Genomic DNA, 27,079 nt, shown 5'->3' with positions numbered 1-27,079 from the left:
CTTTTTCTTTTGCATATGTTTCCCATTTTTTTAAACATAAAAAATTGAAACTATGAATGCAGTATTGCAAACTTTTTCAACATATCAACATCTCTGTAATTATTACACACTGTCACAAAAATTATTTTTAAAGTCCACATAGTATGTCACAGTAACAATTAAACCATTATGTAACCAATCTTACTGTTGGGTGGATTTTTTTGACTTTTCAATATTAAAATTACAGACTAATTTTGTTCAGTTCCTTTAGTCCTGCTATGAATATGCTGTAAGTCATGAAATAGGTTTAAAACAACAAACTAGAATACAAGCCCTGCCCTCAGGGATCTTTTTCTCTTTTTTTCACTGGTACAATCCCAAGTGCATATAGATATTCAAAAAATATTTGTCAAATAAAAAATCAGCAAAGAATTTCATTTTTCAGTTAACTACTTACCTCCATCTTTACCCTTTACAAAGCTTTCCCATTCTCTAAACCACTGCATACTGATACAATAAAAAGTAGCTGGAGAATCCTCCTCTTGGAATGCTCTGTTGAGCTACAAGGAGGAAAAAAATCAGTCACCTAATATGTAGAACTTATAGCAGAACAATACAACCATTCTACTTTAGCATTTGCTAAGGCCAATTCCTCCTAAAGAATGAGATGTACACTGATGCTAAGTTATCTTAGTACCACTGTAATACATATTAATGAACAAGTAAGTCTAGGTTATGTCTCAAAACAAGCACACACAAAAGAAGAATAAGACACTGGATAAGTCGAAATGGGTCAAGGCAAGTCTTCAAAACAATAAATACTCCACATACTTATTAACAATCAAATGTGTAAATTTTATTTAAATATACCATATCCACGGTCTACCCTTTACTTCTGTTCACTGAAGATACTGGTGGACATGTTGCTATCACAAACACAATGCTGCAATGAATAATCTTGTACATGTTGTTTCACAAGCAATATACATATATGTACAGGACAAATTCTTAATGTGGCGAGACTAAGGCCCCTAAAGATGTTCCACTTCCTCTTCTAAGGCCTAAAGAAATGGGTATGTGACTCAACGAGGCAATACTCTACCAGAAATGGAAATATTCAGGAGTGATCTAATGGTGAGAATGAAGTCACTCCAATGTCAACTTTGTTAGCTACATACCCAGGGCCAGCGTGGTTCCTGAAATTCTGGAGAACTGGTTATTCAGTTTTTCCTTTTGATAAATTTCTTTTTTGCTTAAGTTAGCCAATGTGGTTTCTACTGCTTTCGATTAAAGAAGCCCAAAGGATAGAATAACTGATACAGAAAGAAAGGTGGAGCCTAAGGAAAATGAAGGGTATCTGAAATCTACCTCACTGTACTAATGTGGAAAGACAGTGAGACTCCTAAAAATATTTCATTATGGGGCTAACTAAATGCCTATAATACATATTATCTGAGGACAAAGACAACCAAGTTCAGATCATGTCTCTCTTATAATCAAATTTTATAAAACCCTGCCGTTGTCACCAAAGATCCTCATAATAGCACAGAAGTACCTCCATGATCTGGCTCCATGATTTGACTTCATCTTCTAAGACTTTCCTCATTTATTCACTCACGGTCATACAGACCTGTTATTCCCAGAACCAAGCAGTTACTTTCCTACCTCTTAAAGCTTTTGCATGACTATCCTTTCCTTTCACACATCTAAATAGTTCCCTTGCCTCCTTCAAGTCTTTACTTAAATGTCACCTTCTCACTAAGGCCTATCTTGACCACCCTATTTAAAAATACACCTGATACCTCTCTTTATCACTGTACTCGTCATCCCTCTTTTGTTTTTCTTTCCTTTTCCAAAGAACTCATTACCTTTTAATATATATTATTTATTTATTAAATGTAAGTTATTTGAGGGCAAGGATACTTCTGGGATACACAGTAGTTGCTTCCGTAGAACAATGAAAGGCAATGAAAAATGCTGTGGCTGTTTGATGGTTAACACAGAAATCAAAGCATGTATGTCTCAAAATAGAGAATTAAGAGTTAGGACTTTCCATGATGCACAACTTATCCCTAGAAAACTGAGATTTTTGAAATGTAGTGTCAGACTGATCCTACCAGACGAATCCATTTAATTTATAGCATTACCAGGTTTGGACATTTTTAGGACTTCATCTCTGACATCAGGATATTTCCTAAGTGTCTAGGTGGGGCTTTTTAAATATTTAGTTAACTACAATCCCCCTCATCAATTTAAAGATACATGTTTTTCCCTAGCTCTGGGAAATTTCTCTACACCGGTTTCCTAAAAGTTGTGCCCCTTCCCCTCCCCTGCCATTCTCTTCTAAAATACCTATTAGGAAAACACTGGATTCTAGGTCTACCCAATATTCAAAACTTTCCATCTGTTTTCTTTGTGCTTCATTTTAGGAAATGTACTTCATTTTCATTTGCGCTCCAACAATATTTATGTTGCTTTCCAATCAATCCATCTATGGAGTTCTGTTTTGTTTTTATGGTGTAATATCCTTATGTATTTCCCTGAGGATTAATTTATGTATTTTAAAGCATAATTTAAGATATTACAATTCTCTGTATTAGGAGCTAAGATAATTCCTTCTTCAACTGACCTAAGTCTCCATATTTACTGCTCTATCCAAGCAGAAACCTTTACGCTTGCTGCCTTATTCAGTGCAAAGGGCAGAATGCTGAGGCTATTATTGGTATTTGCCACTTTCAAGCTTGAAACCTGTGAGGTCATTTCCTGTGGCCTTTGGTTTGTTTCTTCAGTCTGATCCTATCTACTTTTTCAATTTTTCAGAAACTCTACCTAAGTCCCGGTCTACCAAGGGCACCTATATTTGTACTCCAGTGTTAAGTTTTATAACTAACACATTGTTTTGTTGTTAAAGGGGGAGAGGGGGGTAAATTTATAGTCTTGCAACTACCACCACAAGCCAGCTTAGAATACTTCTGACACCCCAGATTGTTCCCCTGCACCACTCTACAGTTTCTGTGGTCCCATCTCTTGCTCTTAGCCCCAGGAAACCACTGATTTACATTGCCTTCATTGTTTCCTATTTTTCAGATGTTTCACATAAATGGAATTTGACATCACATAGCCTCTTCACATCTGTCTTCTTTCACTTGGCATAATGTTTCTGAGGTTCAACGTTGCTGCACGCATCAATAGTCTCATCTTTTTTATTGCCAGTACTTTTCCATTACAGAGCTATCATATTTTGTTCATCTATTTGCCAGCTGATAACATTTCAATTGTTTCCAGTTTTGATCAGTTATAAGCAATACTGCTATGAACATCTGTGTGTAAGGTTTTTTTCTCGTTTACTTTTTTTTTTTTTTAAAGTAAGCTTTATGCCCAACATGGGGCTTGAACTCATGACCCCAAGATCAAGAGTCAAATGTTCTACTTACTGAGCCAGCCAGGTGCCCCCTGTGTACAGGTTTTATAAATGTAAGTTTTCATTTCTCTGGAGTAAACACTCAGGATTGGGGATCCCTGGGTGGCGCAGCGGTTTAGTGCCTGCCTTTGGCCCAGGGCGCGATCCTGGAGACCCGGGATCGAATCCCACGTCGGGCTCCCTGCATGGAGCCTGCTTCTCCCTATGCCTGTGTCTCTGCCTCTCTCTCTGTGTGTCTCTCATGAATAAATAAATAAAATATTTAAAAAAAAAACACATCAGAGCCTAACACCGTCAAATAGTTCTGAGCCCAAAGAAAAACCACGAATTTGTATATATGGAAGGTCATTTGGTCAACATATACACATTTAAATGATTCTGAGTAGAACTGGCACACAATATTATATCATAGCTTCAAGCGTAGGACACAGTAATTCTGTGAATTTATACATCATTCTGTGTTCACCTCAAGTGTGGCTGCCATCTGTCTTGATCCATCACTATTACAGTATCATTGTCTATATTCCTTATGCTGTGCCTCTCATTCTTGCGAATTACTCATTCCATAACCAGAGCCTGTATCTCCTACTCCCCCACATTTAAATGATTTTTAATTTACTTGCATGTTGATCCTCTTCAAAAAGTAGATAATCTGATGTATTTTAAAGCTGTCAAAGGCTAATTCTGTTGTATTGGTAACTAATGTGATAACTGCAGAGATATAATTTACCCTTCCTTAAAAAGATCAAATAGATTTATTTCTAAAAAAAAAAAAAAAAAGAAAGAAAAAAACAACAAAAAAACAGCAAAGAAACAAGAAAAGCCTAGTTGTTTATTAGCTCTTCCTATTGACTGTGTGACCACTTTCAGCCTATTGCTTGCAATCAAGGAATGCAAGATACTCATTTTGAGGGGTATATTTGTAAGTATAGACAGTCTCACAAAACAGTATTATATTTCACAAAAAGATGGAAGTACAGAATGCAGTCTGGGTAGATGCTTTAAGAAAAACACTAACTAAAGGAAACCTATACTTCACCATTTCAATAGGAGATTTCTTTCCAGTGCCAATCCATAAAACAAAATTTATTACCAACCATGAAAATAAAACCCCACAAAAGGAGAACTTAACTCACTAGAATTTGTGACCTGTTATACATCCAGAACACTTAAAAAATCTATTACAACTCTTTCATCTAACCAGTTCCTTAATAGAGTTAACATAATAATAGTTCTGCTAATTGTAAGTTCTTTATCCTAGATCATATTTACAATTCAAAAAGCATCACTTTTACCCGAATAAAAATTTCCAATTCAGTTTTTCTTCTTTTTTCAATTTTCTCCGCCTCAATTTGGCAAGTGTGACAAATGTACAGATGGTTGACAGCTGGTCCTCCTCCATACCTAAAGCATGAAGAATTTAATAATTATGATAATGTTGAAGAAAGCTGATGTTCTAGGAAATTTGTCTCCAACTTTTAGTCAATGTCTAAATAGCTAGTAAATAATAAATCCCCACAAAAAAATCTGTCATAATTAAACTAATGTAAAAAAATCGCAGGATTATAACTTGATTTATGTTTATCAGAGTCAATGACTCAATTTATTGACTAACTTGCTTTATATTTAAACTTTCCCTTACAGCTATTTCTGCTACTAAATATGTTAAAGGCAACAACACAAAGTAAAGGAAGTGGCTTTCAAAAAGTACAGTACAACATATAAATCTTAGTTCAGTGGAGCCATAGTCATTATAAGTTTTAATCAGAAAGAGGCTTTCCCTGGCCTCTCAAGAATTCATGGAATGAATTATTTTCAATATTTAACTAAGAAAACAGAGTAATTATAAATGAAATTATAAATGAAATGTTTTAAAATAAAATTTAAAACTATAAAATTTCAGAGTTAAATATCACCATATGCTTTTCCAGATACAGATAACTGAAACATAAAAGTTAGAATTACATTATCCAAACTAGAGCCACATTAACTACAAAGTCTTCCTCTTCAAATTTCACGATGGAAAACAGGATTTTCTACATAAGCAACATAAAGCACAAGGAACATATATAAAATGATACAATTCCTTTTTAACGAGTTTCACCAACTGATTTTCACAATACCACATTGTCTAATTTAAAAAAACAAACCTGCTATATAGGTTATCCCAAATGTTCTGAGGCAGCATCAAAACCAGATCTTCAATATAACCAGCTTTTCGTGGAGGAACACCTAAAAAAGTTCAGATGGGTGTGTCTCAGTCTTAAACTGCCTTATACAACTTTCAAAGGTTCAACTCATTTTTAAACTAATTAATCACTGGCATTTTTAAATCATTAGTCTTAAAAATTAAGTATTAGCATTTCTGGTGATTACATTCTTTTTTTTTTTTTTTTAAAGATTTTATATATTCATTCATGAGACACAGAGACAGGGAGAGAGAGGCAGAGACACAGGCAGAGGGAGAAGCAGGCTCCATGCAGAGAGCCCGATGTGGGACTCGATCCTGGGACTCCAGGATCACAGCCTGAGCTGAAGGCAGATGCCCAACCGCTGAGCCACCCAGGCATCCCTGGTGATTACATTACTAAAAATGAACATATTTCTTGAAACAGAGAAAAATCACCTAACCAAGATCTTCAAATAACTTATGTAAATCTTTACTAAAGTTTGACTATGTAGTGAGAGAAATCAAAGAAAAATAAGAGAATCTTTCCTTCATGAAGCTTGAGCTAGCAAAAGAAATAAGGCACTTATATACCTACCAATAATAAAAGGCAGTCAAGATAAATACCATTAAAAGTTCATGGGGAGATTCAGAACTGGAAGAGCCTTATTTTAGTAGTTCAAGTGGGCAAACAGAGAAATTCACTTACAGAAACATTTCAAGGTTTAGGTTTCTCTACTACAGGATATTCCTACTATTTATATGGTTTCACTACAAAAATAGTTCATTATAAGAATACTGAGTATTCAATCATGAAATTTAATCAAGGTGTTACACTAAGGTGTTATTTATCATGTGTACAAACATGGACATAGCTGATCACCAAAGGCTTAAGTTAAATATAGCAAGTAACTCTATGAGGCTTTTTTTTGTTAAATTCCAAGTATATTTACTTACTTAGGGAAAGCGCCACCTATTAATTTAGACAAACGGATAAGAATCATGGATATAGTTGGCAGCTGAATGCCTCTCAGCCAAGAAAAATAATCCATTATAGAAGTGCTCACTGTACCATAACTGGCTGTGTATATATCTGTCTTACTATGAAATTAAGAGTTAAGAGAACAGAAATAGTATCTTTGGTATTTTTGGGGCCTAGCACAGGGTTTGGAATAAGTACTCAACGAATATCTCTTCTATGAAGAGGCTACAGACTGCCTATAAATCAAAACAAAGCCAATTTCTGGAACTATAAAATTAAACACATTTAGTTAGACTGTTGTAGATGAAGAAAAGAGAAATAAGGGGAAGAGAAAAACTCTGGGCTCTTCCTAATGTGGAAGTTATTTTAACAGCAAACCCCTACCACTACTTTCCATTACAAAATTTCTTACCTCCATGAATACAGAGAAAATCATTATTTGAAATAGGGCCAGGTTCAGCAAAGGTCTTAAATTTATTTAGCCACTGTCGAGAAATATAAAACTGAAGGAGACTTGGTTCCATTATGTTCAATAAATTGGATATCCTTCGTCTCTCTTTTTGTGCCTCTTCACTGCTTTTCCTGTTAAGGACAACAATTCATTAAGCTTAATATGCATTTTACTCCATCAGACTATGTAACATTATGAATCTTATTAGGCCTGGGAATTATTTAAGAGAAATAAATGCTGTATCACCCCTTAATTACATTATATACCCCTAAAGAGCAACCGTGTATGGTAACTACTGGTATCCACCTAACTACGGGTACACAGTAGGCACTCAAATATTTGCTAGTAAGATCTAAATAATGTTTTCTTCTTTCAGTAGCTAGTATTTAATCTTTTACAAGATACTGAAAAATATCAAACATCCATTTGTATAGTAATACCTTCTTTATTAGCTATTTTAGGAGAAAATCTGGCACTTTACTCCTACTGCCAGCACCTAATTTATCAAAACCAATCTTTTTTCTAAAGCAAGATCTATTCCTTTGCCCTTCAACTCAATGATTTAACATTTTCCTAAGAAAAGATCATTCTGCATGCAACCTTGCACTTTACTCACAAAATAAAATGAGAGTAAAACAGTTTCTAATCTTTACTCAGCAATACATTTTTAAGTCTTAAAAGTTATAACCCCGAAACTGAGATGTTCTTCCGTATTTGTCAAACTAGCCTGTGAGAATTACTTCCTTACCTATAAAAAAGAACATAAGCTTCTGCATTTTGTACAGTAGATTCTGAAACTTCAGTAACACTTTGATCATCGAATTCATACCAGAGATTATTTAAATTATTTCGGCAGTAGGCAATATAGTGTCCACCTGAATTTGAATTGAAAAAATTTAAATAATTTCAGTAACACAAAGTTAAACACAAGAATTAGAGTACTTCTTTATTTTTAAAGATTTTATTTATTTATTTATTTGGGAGAGAGGGTGGAGAGAAAGAGCACAAGCAGAGAAGGGGCAGAGTTCCCACTGAGTGGGGAGCCTGACAAGGGGCTCGATCTCAGGACCCTGAGATCATGACCTGAGCCAAAGTCAGATGCCTAAACGAATAAGCCACCCAGGTGCTCCAAGAATTAAAGTACTTTTTGAATCCTCAGTTCCTAGCAGAGAACTATGCTCATATTTTTTTCCAGTGTATATCCTCACCACCACTTGAAATGAAAATAAGGACAAAAATATAATTTTTTAAAAGTGCAAAAAATGTGTTAAAATCCTTATTAAATTTTATACAAAATATAATTTCCAATATTTCAACTTTGTAGCAAAATTACTCAATTTCCCTGAAATTTTCTGTTTTTAACAACCAAAATTAAATATGTCTATTTTTATATTTTTATTTAATCAAATTTTATTTAAGAAATCAATTCAGATAGTTACTTTTTTTTTTTTCATCTAGACATATGTGAGACCTATATACTTACTACTTGCAGTTCCATGATGACAAATGACTGACAGAAGGTCATAAGTAACAATTTGAGCTGGACTATCTTTAGCAAGAAATGGCTGAAGATCCAGACCTTCCAGCGGAAATGAAACATGGGTACTGATTTTGGTGGAAAACATCAGTTCATGTCTGAATCTTTTAAGATGTATGCATAAAATCTAAAAGAGAATTTAAAATTCTGTTGTTTTGTATGCTAGATAAAGGAGTCTATTAAATCTAGATATTGAATTAAGTGTCAAGGTTAAACATTCCATGCAATTATTATAACCTGATTCCAGAGACATTAAAGTGTAGAAATGGTAAAACCTGATTCTTCCTACGTTCACAACTCCTAGCTTTTCTAATTTTATATTTTATACCTTCAAGATCCTACAATGTCTGATTAAACTGTGTTCAACAGTTTTACAGATAAGTGTACCTAGTTGGTATGTAACCTAGTATCTTAAAAATGGATAATTCTAATAGGGTATAAACACAGACCCTGGTCAATGGAATCACTCCATTCTTCAACTATGCTAACAAGAAAAAAAAAAAAAAACTATGCTAACAAGGTATTATGTTACTGTTTCCTGTTCCTACAACACAAAATAAACCCAATTAATAATAAAGTCCATACCTCAGGAAATTTTTGTACTTTACAAAACTTTACTCCATTCCTTAACCTGAGGAGAAAGAGAAAAAACAAATTTAAGTAAACCCGTTTCCCATATGAATCCACAAAGGTTTTAGTTTAGTTTAGTTGTTTTTTTTTTTAAGTAGGCTCCATGCCCAGTGTGGAGCCCCACGCAGGACTTGAACTCATGACCCTGACCTCAAGATCCAGATGCTCAACCGACTTGAGACACCCAGGCACCCCTGGTATTTTTAAGTATGTAGCAGAATCTTCTAGAAAACACAAGGACAAAAAATGCTCACTGCTAAATGATATGCTACCATTTAAAAATATATACTAATGAAACAGTGGAACCCCTTACTTTAAAAAAGATATATTTAAACTAAGATATCAGTAATAAAAATTTAGGGAGTTGTTAATTATTTGATAAAAATTATTATTTTTTTTAATCTTTTTTTTTAAACAAATATGCTGGGACACCTGGGTGGCTCAGCGGTTGAGCATCAGCCTTTGGCTCAGGGCGTGATCCCAGGATCCGGGATTGGATCTCACATCAGGATCCTTGCATGGAGGCTGCTTCTCCCTCTGCCTGTGTCTCTGCCTCTTTCTGTGTCTCTCATGAATAAATAAATAAAATCTTAAAAAAAAATGCTGTTATGGTCTGACTGTGTCTTTATAACATTCAGATATCAAGTAAAACTGGGTAAAATAAAATCTCAATTTTATAAATTGTTTGGTCAGGTCAGTGTATTATTATTATATTTTTTAAAGATTTTATTTATGTATGAAAGACACAGAGAGAGAGACACAGGCAGAGACACAGGCAGAGGGAGAAGCAGGCTCCATGTAGGGAGCCCGACGTGGGACTCGATCCTGGATCTCAAGGATCAGGCCCTGGGCTAAAGGCAGTGTTAAACCACTGAGCCACGTGGGCCGTCCTGGTCAGTGTATTATAACATTTATTCTTTTCTTTTTCTTTTTTTTTAGATTTTGTTGTTGTTGTTGTTTTTATGTAATCTCTATACCCAGCATGGGGCTGAATTCACAACCTCAAGGTCAAGAGTTGCATGCTCCACCAACTGAGCCAGCGGAGTGCCCCTGTAACTTTTATTCTTTTTAAAAAATATATAACCTTTATTCTTTAAATTTTAGTATTATTTTTAATTGAGGTATAATTAACATGTAACACTGTATTACTTTCAAGTGTACAATAGGATTCAGTATTTGTATACATTGTAAAATGATCACTACAATAATTTTAGTTATCACCACCATACATAGCCACAAATTTTTTTTCTTATAATGAATGAAAACTTTTAAGATCTACCCTCTTAAAAATTTTCAAATATGAAATACAGTATTATTAACTATAGTCACTATGGTGCACATTACATCTCCATGACTTAGATTGTAACTGAAATCTGTACCTTTTTTTTTTTTTTTTTAGAAACTGTTTATTTTCCATCAACCTTAGAAATCTGTACCTTTTGACCCTCTTCACCCCTTCCGCCCTCTCCTCACTCCCACTCTGGCAAAATAACCCTTATTCTTGTATGTGGAAACACGTAACTTGAGTTCAAGAATGGCTATTTTTAATGATCAGTATTAATGTACAGTTGACAGATATATACTGTGGATTTGGGGCAGATGCAAGGTTCTTTTCCATCTTCACTATTATCTTTTTCCTAGTTAATATTGCTTTTCAAGGAAAGTTCCCCCTCCAGGCCAACTCCCTCTTCAGCTATTAGCTACAGCTCTCAGGACAAATAAATACTTCTCAATTTATTAGAGGTGTTTTTTTCTCGTACAAAATAACTTTTCATCCTCATGGACCAAACAATATACCATTCCTCTTTGTTATGAGAACCAATAGTTACAGATCAACCTTTCCTGGAGTTATTGCTAACCAGACAGATGTTTGTTATTATGAAGGTTCTAGTTATTAGGACACCATTATTTTTCTACTAGAGAGATTCAGAAAAATTTCCCAGTTCACACAAACATATCTGCCTTCAATTCTCCAGCTATTTTTCTTTTCTAACTTACCACCAAGAGGCCTTAAAAGCTTGAATTTATTATAAGACATTTAAAAGGCATCTAGCAGATGCAAAGAAATAATACTATCCTCTTCTTAACCTATTCTCCCATCATACAACAGGTAACATCAAAGTTGCTATAACCTTTCTGAATTTTATACAGAGTTGAAACTATGTACCTTTATGGTCACTTTGACTTCCTGGTCTAGTCTGTTAACACGGTAATTCAGAAGAGAACACTACCTTATATGATGGCAAAACTTATATAATGAAAATATATGTTATACACCCTAGTATATCTTTTATACCATATTTAGAAAATGTTTATGTAGAATTACAGTTATTTTATATCTCAAAATACATATATAAACTTTCACTTCTTAGATAAGCCTGTTAAATTTGTCAAACTTTTACCTAAAATTTGTTTTATACGACGACCTATTTTTACTAGGGACAAAGTTTACTAGCCTTCATTTTTTTAAATAAGGTGCAAAATTAGCTTCACATACCCAATTCAAACAACCGAGAAAAATACCATTTATGATACAAAATGTATGATTCAAAACATGGTCAATGACACTTACTTTTTGCATTTTTCACAACTGTACATATTGTCACCTGGAAATAGAACAGACCCAGTCATTCCTCTCAAGTAAAAGTAAGTTATTTTCTTTTGGTTCTGCAATTCTTGGGGTTTGCCACATGCTGATTTTGCAGCACAGTAATACAAGGCTCACATTTTTAGTTTCTGCTCAAGAGTCAGCTCGTGATGTTTACCTTGCCTAAAATATCCTCACCTCTTTCTCTTTTCAGTCTTGAAGGCCTATCTCAAATTCCATCCTTTTTTTTTTTTTTAAGATTTTATTTATTTATTCATGATAGAGAGAGAGAGAGAGGCAGAGATACAGGCAGAGAGAGATGCAGGCTCCATGCCGGGAACCCGACGCGGACCTCGATCCCGGGTCTCCAGGATCGCGCCCTGGGCCAAAGGCAGGTGCCAAACCGCTGAGCCACCCAGGGATCCCCTCAAATTCCATCCTTTGCATTTATTCACTCAACAAACTTTACTGACTGTTATATATCCTAGCAAGATGATGAACACACAAAAACACTGGCATATCTTAAATATTATAGAGGAATGCAGAGTACTCCACATATACAATTCTTTTATAAGGGTCGAATTTTCCCTTCTTTGAATCCCAGAGCAGTTTTAAGGCACCTCACTTACCATATTGTCTTATACTCCAGAAATCTGTATAAACTATTTCAGGATATGATTTATGTTCCTTACGTTACCATGGGAGATACTGGTAACTATGCTGTTACAGGCAGGTACTGTGTAAGCCACCTTAAACCTTGGCTTTTATAAATACGTCTTCTATTTAGTCCCACTAGTATTTTAGATCACTCACAAGAATTTAGCCATAGATGAAAACTGTTTCATATTTCTTACCTTTTAGTTCATCTCTGGCGAAGAAGGCAGCAAGACAATCTTGCAAGGTTACTATTGGACCCCAAAACCAGCTAGGAACACATGAGACAACAAACCTGAAACATTATTGACAGAAAAAAAAAAAGCAAGTGTTCTGCCAGTAGAGCAGAAACAGCAGTTTTAACAATTGATTAATACAAAGAAAATGCATACGTACCTCTTCACATATTCCATGAAAAAAGCTATCCACCCTTGGGGAGCATATGCTTCGCCACATGATCCTGCTTTGACTATAGAAGTTGGGTGACTGGATGAATGCAGCTTAGCAAGGTCTTCCTTGCCAGGAATCGGCAAGGACAGATCTTGAAAGGTCTCGAGGGTTACAGATACCTAAAATTGTTTCATATTTAAAGTGGAATGAAAATACTTCAACACAAACATTTATGAGAACAAATCTTAGACTGTGCAAAGCAATTCATAGGCAAAAAATGAAAAACTCATTAACATAGTAATGGCAATAGCAAAAGTACTTGCTCTGTACCAGGTGCTGTTCTAAATTTAATCTTTGCAGAAGCCTTATGAGGTGACTACCAACATCCCCATCAGTCAAGGACACTGTGGCATAGAGATATATATCCAGACACTATAGACTCAGTATCAGACTCTTAAGCACTACTACTGCATTTATTTTTGGAAATGATCTCTCATGATAGTTTTTAAAATTTTTTCAAAAAAGATGTAAAACCTATCATGTAATTTTTAAATAGCTGAAAACATTTTAGGATGATCCCATTTAAATATTTGGTACCCAAAGAGCGTACATGAAAGTGATCCTATTGAAAGCCCTGTGATTCGACTTAAGAACCTAATACAATAATTGAAAACTTGTTTTTGAGGGTTTTTTTGAGAGAAGTCATTGTATATTCCTTAATTCTGAGATTTAGAGATATGATAAAAGAACTCATGTTTTAATTTATGCTCATGTGTATGAATCTGACATTACCTTCATTATCTGAGCACTAATCTTAACATAAGAAAATATTTATAAGCCATACCACCAAATGTAGAAGATACATTCACAGCCTTATGGCTGTGAATAGCAACAGTTTCCCAGCATATTAATTTTGCCAGCCTTGAGAGAATATGCATGTGTTATCACTTACTGTTGCTGAGCAACACATCACCTTTATATCTGACCAGAGATGAAGAACTGAGTTATTTCTTGCTGTAGATGCATGCCTGTCTAATGACAGGCCAAGATCCATCCTTTCAAAATGATATTGCCTATTGCCTCCAAAAAAACAAATTTTACTCCTAGAATTAATTTATACTAATGTAAACACAAGAAATACATGTATAACCATCAGCAGCAAGGAGAAAATATTAAACTTTTCATTCCATTCGTCAGGTTTTTTTGTTTTAAAAGATTATTTGACAGAAATTCCCTATGTATTATAACTCCCTCATACTCACCCTGTCACAAGTCAGACACTGCACTGAACTAATAATTGTTCCATCAAAAATGTCTGAAATAACACTTCGGTATTTCTTATGCTGTTTTTTTCTCTTTGGAGATGATGCAGATTGAGCTAGGATTGAAAAACAAGTGTAAAACATTTTTTTCAAATATCAAGGTAGTTCCTTTAGCATTTTTCTCTGGAATCCTTAACAATATAATTTACTATGCTAATGAAAATTTGTCCAAGTACCATTCCAGAGAATTACTTTAAAAAAAAAAAATCCCTAAGAGAAACCAAGATGAAATAGGTGTGTTCAGTCTTGTTAGCTTGACTTAAATCTGATTAATTTTGCTTTTACTTGTTTTTGGATCCAAGTAAGGTTTTATTTGAAGAATGGATTCTATAATTAAGTTTTGAGAGTTTTTTATATATTCTAGATATAAATCCTTTGTCAGATATGCGATTTACAAGTATTTTCTCCCAATCTTGTCTTTTCAATCTCTTAATAGTATCTTTTGCCAAAGAAATTAATTTTCTCTTTTAAGAATATTGCTTTTACTGTCTTTAAAAAACTTTCTAACACAAGGTCAGCAACACATTTCCTCCTTCCTATGTTTTTTTCCTAAGAGTTTTAGAGTTTTACATTTTATAATACTGGAATTCTCATTCACAGCCAAGTGGGAATGCGAAATTATATAGCTATTCTGGAAAACAATTCCATAACTTTAAACATAAACCAATGTAAAACCCAATAACCCCATTTTTAGGTGTTTACTCTAGACAAACTTATATTCACACAGAAACCTGTACAAAAATGTTTATGGCAGCATTATTCATAATTGCCAAAAACTAGAAACAATTCAAATGTTCTTCAGAGTGAATGAATAAACAGTAGTCATATAATAAAATACTACTACGTAATAATAAGGAACTATTCAGATGTGCAACATGACTATACCTTAAATGCATCACACTAAGTGAAAAAGGCCTGTTTCCAAAAGACTATATAATTTCATTTATATGACATTCTAGAAAAGGCAAAACAATAGTAATAGAGAACAGATCAAAAGGGTTAATTAAGGTTTAGGGAGAGGTTACAAAAGGGTAATATAAGGGAATTCTTGGGATGTTAAAAACTGTTCTATATTCTGTTTGTGGTGGTGGTAACAATAGTCTATGCATGTATTAAAATTCAGAACTCTACACCAAAAGAGTGAATTCTACTGTATGTAAATTTGTGCAACACACACAAAAATTTCAAATCATGGTTGTATAAAATGATGTTGTCAATTTTAAAGTACTAAATAATATTTCATAATTAACACTTTAAATTATCAAAGCAAAGGAACCTGAGTAACTGAAACTTCTACCTTTTTTGTGTGTGGATGCCAATCCTGGCCACAAATTGCCTGATTTAGGAGGGCTTGCTGATAATCGTGGATTAACACCTTCATTTGATGGTAAGATCTGTGATGTAGACAGGTCATTCAAATGGACATCAGTAATATATTCTGTAATATTTAAAATTCGTATTATTATCTTAAATATTAAAATGATCCCATTTATCAAATAATATTAATTTAAAGGTTTTTTTCATTTGAGATTTCGAACACAATTCACATTAATAACTGTCAAGTGAAATATCTGATAGACAAAGTCCTTGCTAAGCAAAATAACAGTGATTTTTCCACCTAGGAATCTGAATAATGCTGTAACACATTACTGCCCTAGGCAATTCAGGAAGTGAGCCATGGAAAACATAAAACCAAAGAGGATTGTTTTTGTTCTATTTTAGTATTTTTTAATATTTATAATAGTTTTTTAAAAAACTTTAAAACCATGTAGGAGAAAATAAAAGGTTATTCTCTCAAACTAACATTATAATCAAAATCTAAGAAGTAATTTAGGCATAAAGTAATCACAAATTATTTTATTCTTACTGTGATAAAAGGAAATACAGTTCTTTATCAGGAAAGGACCTTTTTAAGAAGGTAATTATGAATCAGGAAAATAAAAGCTTCATGACAGCTATCTTGAGAGTTTGCTGTTAGAGTCCTAGGATATAAGAGATTCCAGAGCAAGGGACTGTGATTTTAAGTTTTTTATGCCATAGATGGTCTTGGTCACACTTTTAAATCAGGTCTTTGTAACATGTAAAAGCTTAGATCCCTGATCTAGGTCATCACTTAGTCACTATGTATAAAAACAAGCCTGCTTTGGAAAAATAAAGAACTATGTCCCTTAATCAGGCTTTTGACAAGCAAGGCCTGAACAGCAGTCTACAGCAGCTGAGGCTGATGCTTTCAATACTGACATTTCATATACTTATTGACTAACCAAGTTCTAAACACATCTAAACTTCTAAACATAAGGCTACCATAATTAAGGAATCTAACATGTTTTCCTGATTAGAACTCATTTATGCACTGTACACAGGTGAACCACTAGTATTCCCATACTCAAGGAAATATCTTTTCCTCAAGGATTTTTGGTTTATTAAATACCTAAATAAATTGTTTAGTTGTTTCATTCTTTAGAAATTACAGAAGATAAATTTTTTTGTTACTTGTCTGCCACTTACTTTAAGATCAGATAATTTAAACTTCTGGCATTTTTTTTTTATGTGCTTTAGAAAACTAGATATCATATTAAGCCAGATAAATTAAGTCTTGAAGAAATGAAAGTAAAATGCAAAGCAATCTAACTCAATTATCTTTAATCTGGCCACTTGCTCTTTTCAAAACACTGACTAGTATTATGGTATAATCTATCAACACAGTTCATTATAGTTAAATTCCTACATCAAAACATATGCCAAATATTTCTTAGCTGGTATCATTCCAATGACAGCAATCTAAATCGAAAAGTATGTAAGATTACAAAATTGCAATTTGAGTTATTTTCCTTTTTCCCCAGGATCTCAAGAGACATCTGCATAAAATGACATTAATACTCACATGCAAATATTGCTAACTCTACTAGCTTGAAGCCCAAAAGTGACAACTATTTAATTCCTTCTTTCTTCAAAAGCGATTTATATAATGTGACATACTGCACACAAAATATTAAGCTAAAGTTATTCATTAGTCTATTTTGTTTTTATTATGCTAATTACAGATTGTGAACATTAACATGTAAATTAGAAATGTGTTCTATTTTACTCATATGCCATGCTAATTTTCCCCAAAAAAAATCAGAAAATGTGAAATTACAAATATAATCTTAAAGACAATTATGCTAACTTGCACACATTGTCTACGGATGAAACGCTACCATTTTCAAGGTATTAAATTGTCACCTGAAGCTCTGCTGTGTATCTGTACTTTGACAGTTTCCTGGTTGTTCAAGTCGACTGCTTCAGACAAAGAGTCTCTATCTTTATCTAATTCTCCTTCAGAATTTACTTTATTAATTTTATTGCACATCTTCTCTTTTTGCCAATCTTTTGACATTTCGGAATTGTTCTCATCATCCTGAATCAACATTGTTGTTTCGTTATTATCTTCAGAAAAGGTTCTAGAGCCATTTTCATTTTCTGCTTTATCACTGCTGCTACAAGATTCACAGGATTGAAAATCTACGTCTGACTGGCTCTTGTCTTCTTCCATGGTTTCCTCAGTTGTTATAGTTTGAGGATCTTCCTCAACTTCCATGACCTGTTCTTTTAATTCTTCATGAAGCAGATCCATTAAACATCGAAGGAATTCTTGAGCATCCTAATACATAAGCAACATAGGTATTACCATTTCATTAAAAATATATGCTTGTAGAAACTTAAGAAAAAATATACAAAATGTGCTTATCAACTGATTTCTAAATGTGTAGCATTAAAACACCAGGCATTGGGGATCCCTGGGTGGCGCAGCGGTTTGGCGCCTGCCTTTGGCCCAGGGCGCGATCCTGGAGACCCGGGATCGAATCCCACATCGGGCTCCCGGTGCATGGAGCCTGCTTCTCCCTCTGCCTCTCTCTCTCTCTCTCTCTCTCTGTGACTATCATAAATAAATTAAAAAAAAAAATTAAAAAAAAAAAAAAAAAAAAAAAAAAACACCAGGCATTGAAGGGATGGGAAGCAGTGAGTTCTAAAAAATTATGTAAATAAAACAGAAATAATTTAAAAACTGAAGATGATCTAGAGGTCAGCTTTTGGTATTGCTATTTTTAGAAAATGGAGAAAGCATAAAGAAAACATGGATTTGCCTCATAGGACAATCAGAATTCAGAGACGTCCTAAATTCAAATAATTTATAATTCTGGCTTAAAATAAAGTTTCATCCAATCTTGTACTATATCTAAAAGAAAAATTCTTGATCAACTTTGCTTCTTAAAAATACAAATTTGTGGGTACAGGGATAGGCAAATTGGGTGAGGAGGAGTGGAAGGTATAGGCTTCCATTTATGTAATGGATAAATCATAGGGATAAAATGTACAGCACAGGGAATATAGTCAATGGCATCATAACAGTGCTGTAGGGTGATAAATGGTAGCTGTATTGGTGATGGATGAGCATATTACGACAAGTAAAACTGTCGAATCACTATGCTGTACACCTAAAACAAATGCAACATTGTGTGTTAACTATACTTCAATTTAAAAAAAAGAAAAATACAAATTTGTAGACCCAACTTGCATCTACTAAATCAATGTCTGGTGATCCAGGAATGAGCACCAGAAAAAAAAAAAAAAAAAAAAAAAAAAGTGCACCAGAACAGGTATTGTTTTGAAAAGGAAAAATATGTGAGAGCCAGGTGTTAACATTAAAGGAAAATATATAAAGTTACAATAATTGAAGCTGCCATTGGTACTACTCCAAAAAAAAAACACAAGTCAATGAAATGAATTAGAAAGCCCAGAAATAGGGAAGCCCCGGTGGCTCAGCGGTTTAGCGCCACCTTCAGCCCAGGGTGTGATCCTGGAGACCCGGGATCCAGTCCCACGTCAGGCTCCCCGCATGGAGCCTGCTTCTCCCTCTGCCTGTGTCTCTGCCTCTCTCTGATGAATAAATAAATAAAATCTTAAAAAAAAAAAAATAAAGAAAGCCCAGAAATAGACACCATAAAATATTAATGTAAGCATAAAAACTAATAAAGAAGAAATTTTAAAAATCATATAAGAAAATTCTTAAATTTATAGTTTGGTACAATTAGCTAGCTGTTTGTGAAAAATGAAATTTAGATTGTAAAACAAAACAAATGACAGATGTAGAGAATTAAATATTTTGAAAATAAAACAGGTGAAAATTTATCTTTAGATGTGTAACTTTTTTGAAGCTAAAAGCACTAGAAGAGAAATATTTATTCACCACAAAACTTAATAATTTCAAGAAAAATATAAAATTACATGGTGGAAAAATATAAACTAAAAATATGATAATAGGTCATTATTCTTGGTAAATACACAAGAAGTGATATCCTAAAACAATGGAGAAATAAACTATAAATGAAAAAATGCAAATGATTACACAAAAACAACAATGCATAATAGCAATTTGCAAACTATAATAATATAATATAATAATAGATAATGTTATGAATGAGAAAGAATAAAAGAATGAAGACTTACCTGCTGAGAATAGCCCCCTAAATGTTGGATTTACTGTTTTAATTCCTTGAAACAGAGTAGTAGGCACAACAGATCCTGGCCTGAGTAAAAAAATTTTTAATAAGAAATTTGTGATTTTTACTTTTTATTTTAGAAATCAGCAATCAAGAATTCAAGCTGTCAAATTAAAAGTATTTAAAAAAAATCATTAAAAATCGCCCAGTATTATGTTTTATAGGCTCATCAGAACAGCTTACTAATGATACTCAAGATATATTTAATTGCTCTCCACCCTAATGCTCTATTTTTTTTTCAAAAATATTTATAATTACTTAAAACAAAATTTTAATTATGTAAAATTCCTAGGATAATTAAGATAAATGTACCTAGTACATTATTATACATTAAATAAGATTTTTCCGAATTATATTTTTTTGAGTATAGTTGATGTAAGATTTTAGAACCAGGCATCACGTAACGATGAAAACAAAAAATGAAAAGCCAACCAAATAATGAGATTTAACCACTTTTAGAATTCCATACTGACACTTCTGAAGTTTGGTAAATTTTCAGGAATACCTTAATGAAAGTCAACCAAATAATGAGATTTAACCACTTTTAGAATTCCATACTGACACTTCTGAAGTTTGGTAAATTTTCAGGAATACCTTAATGATTCAGCAAAAGAAGCTTAAAGCACATAGTTAAGGGGTAGTTCTAGCTATGCAGAAAGGAACTTAGAAACAGTCAAGGCTGTAGAAGCACTGCATAACACCCAATGGGGATAAATGACAATGGAAAATCCTGGCTCTTCAACATTAGAGAGATAAATGACATCTACTTCATATCTCAAAAGAACTCATTAAAATCATCCTCTATTTTTTACAAAAAAATAAACTCAAAATGGATTAAAGACCTAAATGTGAGACCTGAATCCATGAAACACCTAAAACAAAACAGCCAATAATCTCTTAGACATTGCCCTTAGCAATGTATTTAGGGATATGACTCCTCAGGCAAAGGAAACCAAAGCAGAAATAAACTACTGAATACCCAAAAATAAAAAGCTTGCACACAGCAAGGGAAACCATCAGCAAAACAAAAAAGCAACCTAGTAAATGTGAGAAGATATTGCAAATGATATCTCAAATAAGGGGTTAATATACAAAATATATAAAGAATTTCTACAACTCAACTATATATGTGTACCTGCATCCTTTTAGTATTTGATATTTAAAAACATAATAAAGAGAATCAATACATTAAGCACACACCTGCTTTTATGCCACAGTTCTGTCATCAGTTTGAGATAACTTTTACAAATGGCTGGTTTCTTATCTGTTCGAGCTAGTCCTCCACAATCAAGAAAAAACTGTGTCAAAGGTGGGCTAATTTTAAAAAAGAAAGAAAAATGTTAAAATGGACTCAAAGCTCAATACTGACTTGCAGGCAGTCAACAAACCGGCAGCACACAGAGCCCCATATCTATTAGTATTCTGCTTCCTTTTATAGCTTCAACTCACTTCTTCATATATCTTGTTCAACCCATTCAAATCAAATCTGACCCCACCGTCTCCGACTCCTCCATGCTGCCAGGTCCAGGCAACACCTCTCACTTCCTCCTTAGCAGCATTTATTACAGGTAACCCACTCCTCATTCTTGAGCAACCCTTCTCCTGAACGATGAACTTTTCTACTTTTCTTCATCTCTGGCAACTGTTTTCCATCTTTATTGTTCTTTCTGCTCTTACCAGACACATAAATATTAAGGTTCCTCAGCACTTGATCCTATGACTTTTCCTATCTTCTCTATATACTCTTTTCCTGAGATGATCTTAAATTTTCATGCTCATGTCAGACAGTCAAATTTATGAAAGTCAAATGTCTCATCTAAACTCCAGATTTGTATCAAATACCCAAACTGATGGCTGTCATGAGCATCTCAAATTTAACATGATAAAAATTTAACTTTCGAATGAATCTATTCTTCCTCCAAGCTTCTACATCTCTGTAAGTGATACTACTATCCATCTGGTGGCTCAAGTTAGCAATTTAAAAGGCAATACTGTCTTTTATGAGCATGTTTACCTGGAAGGAACCTCAGTGAATCTATTCAAACTGTTACAGGAAATGGACTGGACAAAGGACCAAGCCCTGACCTGCAACAAACTAGCTATCCTAAAAAGATACTCCACGTGAGTGGAGATGAAGAGAACGGGTAGCTATACTTATATTACACTAAGCAGACTTTAACTCAAAAAACTGTAACAAGATATAAAGAAGAGCATTATACAATGATAAAGGGATCAATTCATCAAGAGGATAACATTTTTAAATATTTATGCACCCAACACAGGGGCAGCTAAATATATATAGCAAGTATTAACAGATCTGAAGGGAGAAATAAACACCAATACAGGAACAGTAGGGGACTTCAATACCGATCTTCAATCATGGATAGATCTTCCAGACAGAAAATCAAGAAACACTGGACTTAAACTACATGTTAGACCAAATGGACTTAACAGATGTCTACAGAGCATTCCATGCTGCCCCTACCTACTTTATAAAACTATGATTAGGAAAAAAGAAAATCTGGCGCACTTGGGTGGCTTAGTAGGTTAAGCTTGATTTCCACTCAGGTCACCATTTCAAGGCCCTGAGATTGAGCCCTGTGTCCAGGTTCTGCTGGGGCATGGAGCTGCTTGAGATTCTCTCTCTCCCCCTCAGCCACTCCCCCACCTTAACCCCACTCCCACTTGGGTGCTCTCTTGTTTTTTTTTTTTTTTTATGATAGTCATACAGAGAGAGAGAGAGAGGCAGAGACACAGGCAGAGGGAGAAGCAGGCTCCATGCACCGGGAGCCCGACGTGGGATTCGATCCTGGGTCTCCAGGATCGCGCCCTGGGCCAAAGGCAGGCACCAAACCGCTGCGCCACCCAGGGATCCCTCTCTCGTTCTTTCTGAAAAAAAGAGGGGCACCTCGGTTGGCTCAGTTAAGTGTCTGCTTTCAGCTCAGGTCATGATCTCCAGGTCCTAGGACTGAGTCCCACATCAGGCTTCCTGCTCAGCAGGGAGTCTGCTTCACTCTCTCCCTCTTTCTCCCCTCTGCCCCTCCCTATCACTCGTTCTCTCTCTCAAATAAATGAAATCTTAAAAAAAAAAAAAAGTAAAAAAGAAAATCTGAATACTTTATTACAGACTCTTCCACCTACAGAAAAGCATATTTTCATAGCATCTCTAAACAAAAAGTGATTCAAGAAACTAGTACAAGTTCATTTTTTAGATATAAAAACAAATAACTTGCTCAAAGACATACAACTACCTAGGGTCTAAGCCAGAACCAGTGGTCTCCGGAAACTACAGGCATGAACAGAGTAACCCCACTGGGACAACAATAGATTATGTCCCAATCCAGATTCCTGCCTACTCTACTTTGAGGATTACTTAATAAGAAAGAAAAAATAACTTTTTCAGGACATTTACACAACTTTAGTTAATCCACATAATTTTCTAAATGGGATCATTTCAGAAAGTAAGAGGGAAGGAGAGGAATGCATTAAGTAGGGTGAAGGAGTAAGTACAGCCAAGGATTTATGGGATCCTGTTGGCTAGGGAAATCAAAGAGAATTGCTAACTCTTTTTCATATTTATATTAATGTATATTTCTTTCTTTTCTCCTCTGACTCATCCTTTTTTTTTTTTTTTTTTTTTTTTTTTTTTTTTAAGCACACTATAGCCACATGGTTTCCTCCCATTCAAGTACTAACCAGGCCCAAACTGCTTTAGCTTCTGAGATCAGATGAGGTCAGGCACATTCAGGATGGTACGGCCAACTACTAGCAGCATGGTCATCTGCTAAGAGTGACTTCCTTTTTTTTTTTCCTCAAAAAGTGACTTTACAAAGCTATACAAAACAAAATTAATTTCTCTAATACTTACCAGTTAGAAAGAGCCTGCAAAGCTGCATTCATATAACAAGTATTTCCAATATTTTTCAAACCTGTAAGGCCTATTAAGAAAAATCATAAATTATGTCATCATTCAATAATCCAATGACCTAATTTTATAAACATTTACTGAATATATGGTACTTATTATGGTTCCCAAACTATGTTAAGAAAATACAAAATAGTGCCTGGCTGGCTTAATCAGTAGAATGTGCAACTCTTGATCTTGGGGTTGTGAGTTTGATCCCCAAAATGGATGTAGAGATTACTCAAAAATTTTTTTAAAAACATTATGGAAATACAAAATAACAACTCAGAGGTCAGGCTTATACTGCACTGTTAATTTTCAGGTAATTATTTAAATATACATTTAAAACATTAAAATTCCCTTGTATCAATTACAAAACACAAAATTTCTACTATATTATATACAGATAGTTTATACAAAGAATTGCGGTGTCAGAAAAGTGATGTCAGAAAAACCAAGCATCAAAGCTGTCCATCTGCTTTCCTTGCAAATACAATTTTATTAGGCCAAATTTTAGATTTTTCTTTTTTTGGTCATCAACATCTATAGAGTCCCTTTAAAATTTTCTCGAGTTTAAAATTTTCACATTATACAGTTTCCTAAAGAAATGGGCAGTGCCATACAAAGAAGCCTTACACAGGAGAATTATTTTACCTCTTGCCTTAAGTTCATCTTCTTCTTCTACTTCTATGTCCAAATCATCAAATACAGCAACCAGAGGAGTTTTTAATGTTGTATTACTAGGTATTTTAAAATCCTTGATAACAGAAAAGACAGCAGACTTGAAAAAAAATCCTTTACATTAAAAAAAGTTTTTTTATGTATCTCCTATATATCTACAGTCTAAAAATTAAGAAATGTTATTTTAAAACTATTAAGAACAAACTCTGATATCACAAATCTGAATAAAATTTAATTATATCTTGAAAATAATAAGGATCTATACTAGGTAAGACCATGTCACTCTATATTAAAATACATACTTGAATAACAAAGCCACTTGTGACTTTTCTGAATTTAAACACAATTAACTCAATTCAGTGAATTCTAATCCAATTCAGTGAGATCACATTACAGCTAAAAAAATCTCAGTGCACATATTCTACACTGTCTTTTCAGATTTTTCTAACTTTTCACAGGAAAAAAAATACTAAACACATCAACTTATCTGTAGACTTCTACAATCCTCCTGATACTTATTACCATACTTACTTTGCATCCTTTTGTGCATATGATAGAGCTGACTTGTTTGAAATAGTAATAAATTATTCCAAAATTAATTTCTAAGTATTGGCTTAACTCAAAGTTTACAACTGGTAATCTGTTGGTCAAATGCTAGACCATACTTAAAAAAAAAAAAGACAAAACCTAACAAAAGAAAAACTTTGATGTAATATTTTTAAAATTGGGAGAGCTCATGTAAAACTCAGATTATGCAAGTTCTCTTGTAACAGAAGATAGAACTACAGTGAACTCATTTAGCAACAATCAGTTAAAGGAGGAAACTACATAGCAGCATGCACTTAGCACGTGCTCTGGTTCTCCAACTTATTACAGCCTTATTCCACCTCTACAATGCATGCACATGCAGTTTTATACCAACGCACCTTATACATTTATTTTACTTTCCTGGTATCTGTAGATACTGAACATTTGAGTTAGCCCCATATTCTCAGTTACATTTAAATATAAAGAAACTTTAAAAAATCATTTAAAATTTTACCTCCCAGAAAAAATTTCTATTTAAAAATCTTATTAATGACGTTTGAATGGTTTCCAATATTCTTATTTTTATAATTAATGTTCAAATGAATTGGGTTCAAATAGCATATAAATTTTATACTAAAAATACCTGTATAAATAACTTTTTTTCTTCTGAGTAATTTCTTCAACAATGGGATCAGGAAGTTGCATGAAATTAAATTCATTCCTTCTATGTGCTATAAATATATAACTCACTAGAAAAGTCTATTTATAAGCCATCAGAAAAATACCAGTATATTTATTCAGCCAGATTCAGCATTCATTAAGAATATGAAATCTGGAGGTGCCTGGGTGGCACAGTAGGTTGACCTTCCAACTCTTGGTTTCAGCTCAGGTCATGATCTCATCATGGTCATGAGACTGCGCCCCAAGTCAGACTCTGCAGTCAGCACAGAATCTGCTTCAGATTCTCTTTCCCTCTCTCTGAGATAAAAAAAGAAATCTTTTTAAAAAATGCAATCTGACAGAAATGGCAACAGACAACTGTTTTAACTAACTTTTCTTTAGTCAGTGATGATTATTTTGTCAACGTATTTTAATTTATATTTCTTTTTTGTGAACTATCTGCGCTTCTTCTTTCAACCATCTTTGAGTATTACCCTTATAAATTGTTAGCAGCTCCTTATGTGATTAAACTTTACCAGATTTCTGTTAATAATGCAAATGTTCACAAAAATCTACTTTCAAACTATGAAGGCATTCAAAAAAGACAAAAATTTCTGAATGATAAATAAATATCAATGAGATAAACAGTAATGGTAATGTGATTTACTCACGAGAGCCATTCAACAGTGAAACTAGAAATGCACGAAGTTACACCTGATCTAAAACATAGTTTAGTTACATCATGTATATGGCAAGCAAATTTATTAGCTTAAAACGTGATACGAACACAAAAGAAAAATAGAAGAGTTGGTATCAAGGAAAAGTATAGAAATACAATGTGATTTTTATGACACACGAGGAAAAAGATCACTAATGTATTAATTAAACCATACAAAGGAAATGAGTAGGGGAAGTTAGAAATTGGTTCTAATTTTCTCATTTCCTTTTTCCTATTTCTTATGACTGGAAAATTCTCAAAATTAAATGATCAATTTTTGCAACCCCAGACATATTTTGGAACCAAAGATTAATGCTAAGCTTTAATATATCCTATTTGGTTTTTGATAAATTAGTAAAATGTTCTTAGTAATAGAAATCCGAGTGGAGAGGGGAGAGAAATGGAAGAAAAAGGGGCTGATTTAGTATCTGTGATACCCTATCAAAGAAGGCCTGCCACTTCTCCTAGAATTAGAAAGCTAAAGATATACTTTTTAAACCCGTTTTTTTATGTTTTAAAAACACAACAGGTGCTTTTCCAGCTTCAGACAAGTGGGCTTCAATCTTACCACAACCTATCAATCTACAAAAGAACAATGGCCAGCCTCAGTGTTTCAACCAAGAAAAAAAGGGTACATTATAGAAATTATTAAAAGTACAAAGTAGGTACGTATGTTTTAAATTTCAACTAGACAGCAAATTCTGAAATCACTACTTGAAAATGTATCTTTTAATTAAATAAAGTTAGATTATTACCTGGACACTGTTTTCTTGTGTTTGGTGAAGTGGTCTTACATGAGGCAAAGGTGGCTGAGTTCCTAATTTCCTATCCAAAAATACTTCTTTGCTGCAAGCGTAACACCATACTCGGAGAGTAGTAAGGTTCACAGTTAGATAATGCTTTGTCTCCTATATAATTTCACAGG

General features: G+C 33.8%; 1 protein-coding gene across 1 annotated transcript in view; it reads right to left on the bottom strand.

The window, feature by feature from the left end:
• The window catches only part of USP33 (ubiquitin specific peptidase 33), a 51,868-nt gene that overhangs the window by 2,229 nt on the left and 22,560 nt on the right, over positions 1–27,079 (bottom strand). Inside the window, 19 exon segments of the mRNA XM_038541626.1 lie at positions 437–539; positions 4,696–4,804; positions 5,551–5,632; positions 6,962–7,131; positions 7,749–7,875; positions 8,484–8,664; positions 9,123–9,168; positions 11,740–11,773; positions 12,609–12,679; positions 12,805–12,977; positions 14,061–14,176; positions 15,418–15,558; positions 17,346–17,763; positions 19,611–19,625; positions 19,627–19,690; positions 20,864–20,977; positions 23,532–23,601; positions 24,222–24,324; positions 26,910–27,062. Of these exon segments, the coding sequence (XP_038397554.1) occupies positions 437–539; positions 4,696–4,804; positions 5,551–5,632; positions 6,962–7,131; positions 7,749–7,875; positions 8,484–8,664; positions 9,123–9,168; positions 11,740–11,773; positions 12,609–12,679; positions 12,805–12,977; positions 14,061–14,176; positions 15,418–15,558; positions 17,346–17,763; positions 19,611–19,625; positions 19,627–19,690; positions 20,864–20,977; positions 23,532–23,601; positions 24,222–24,324; positions 26,910–27,062 (2,290 nt within the window).

The sequence above is a fragment of the Canis lupus genome, chromosome 6 (assembly GCF_011100685.1).
Source record: "Canis lupus familiaris isolate Mischka breed German Shepherd chromosome 6, alternate assembly UU_Cfam_GSD_1.0, whole genome shotgun sequence".
In the NCBI taxonomy this organism is placed as follows: Eukaryota; Metazoa; Chordata; class Mammalia; order Carnivora; family Canidae; genus Canis; species Canis lupus.
The sequence above is the reverse complement of the archived record's forward strand: the minus strand, read 5'-3'. Positions and strand labels throughout refer to the sequence as shown.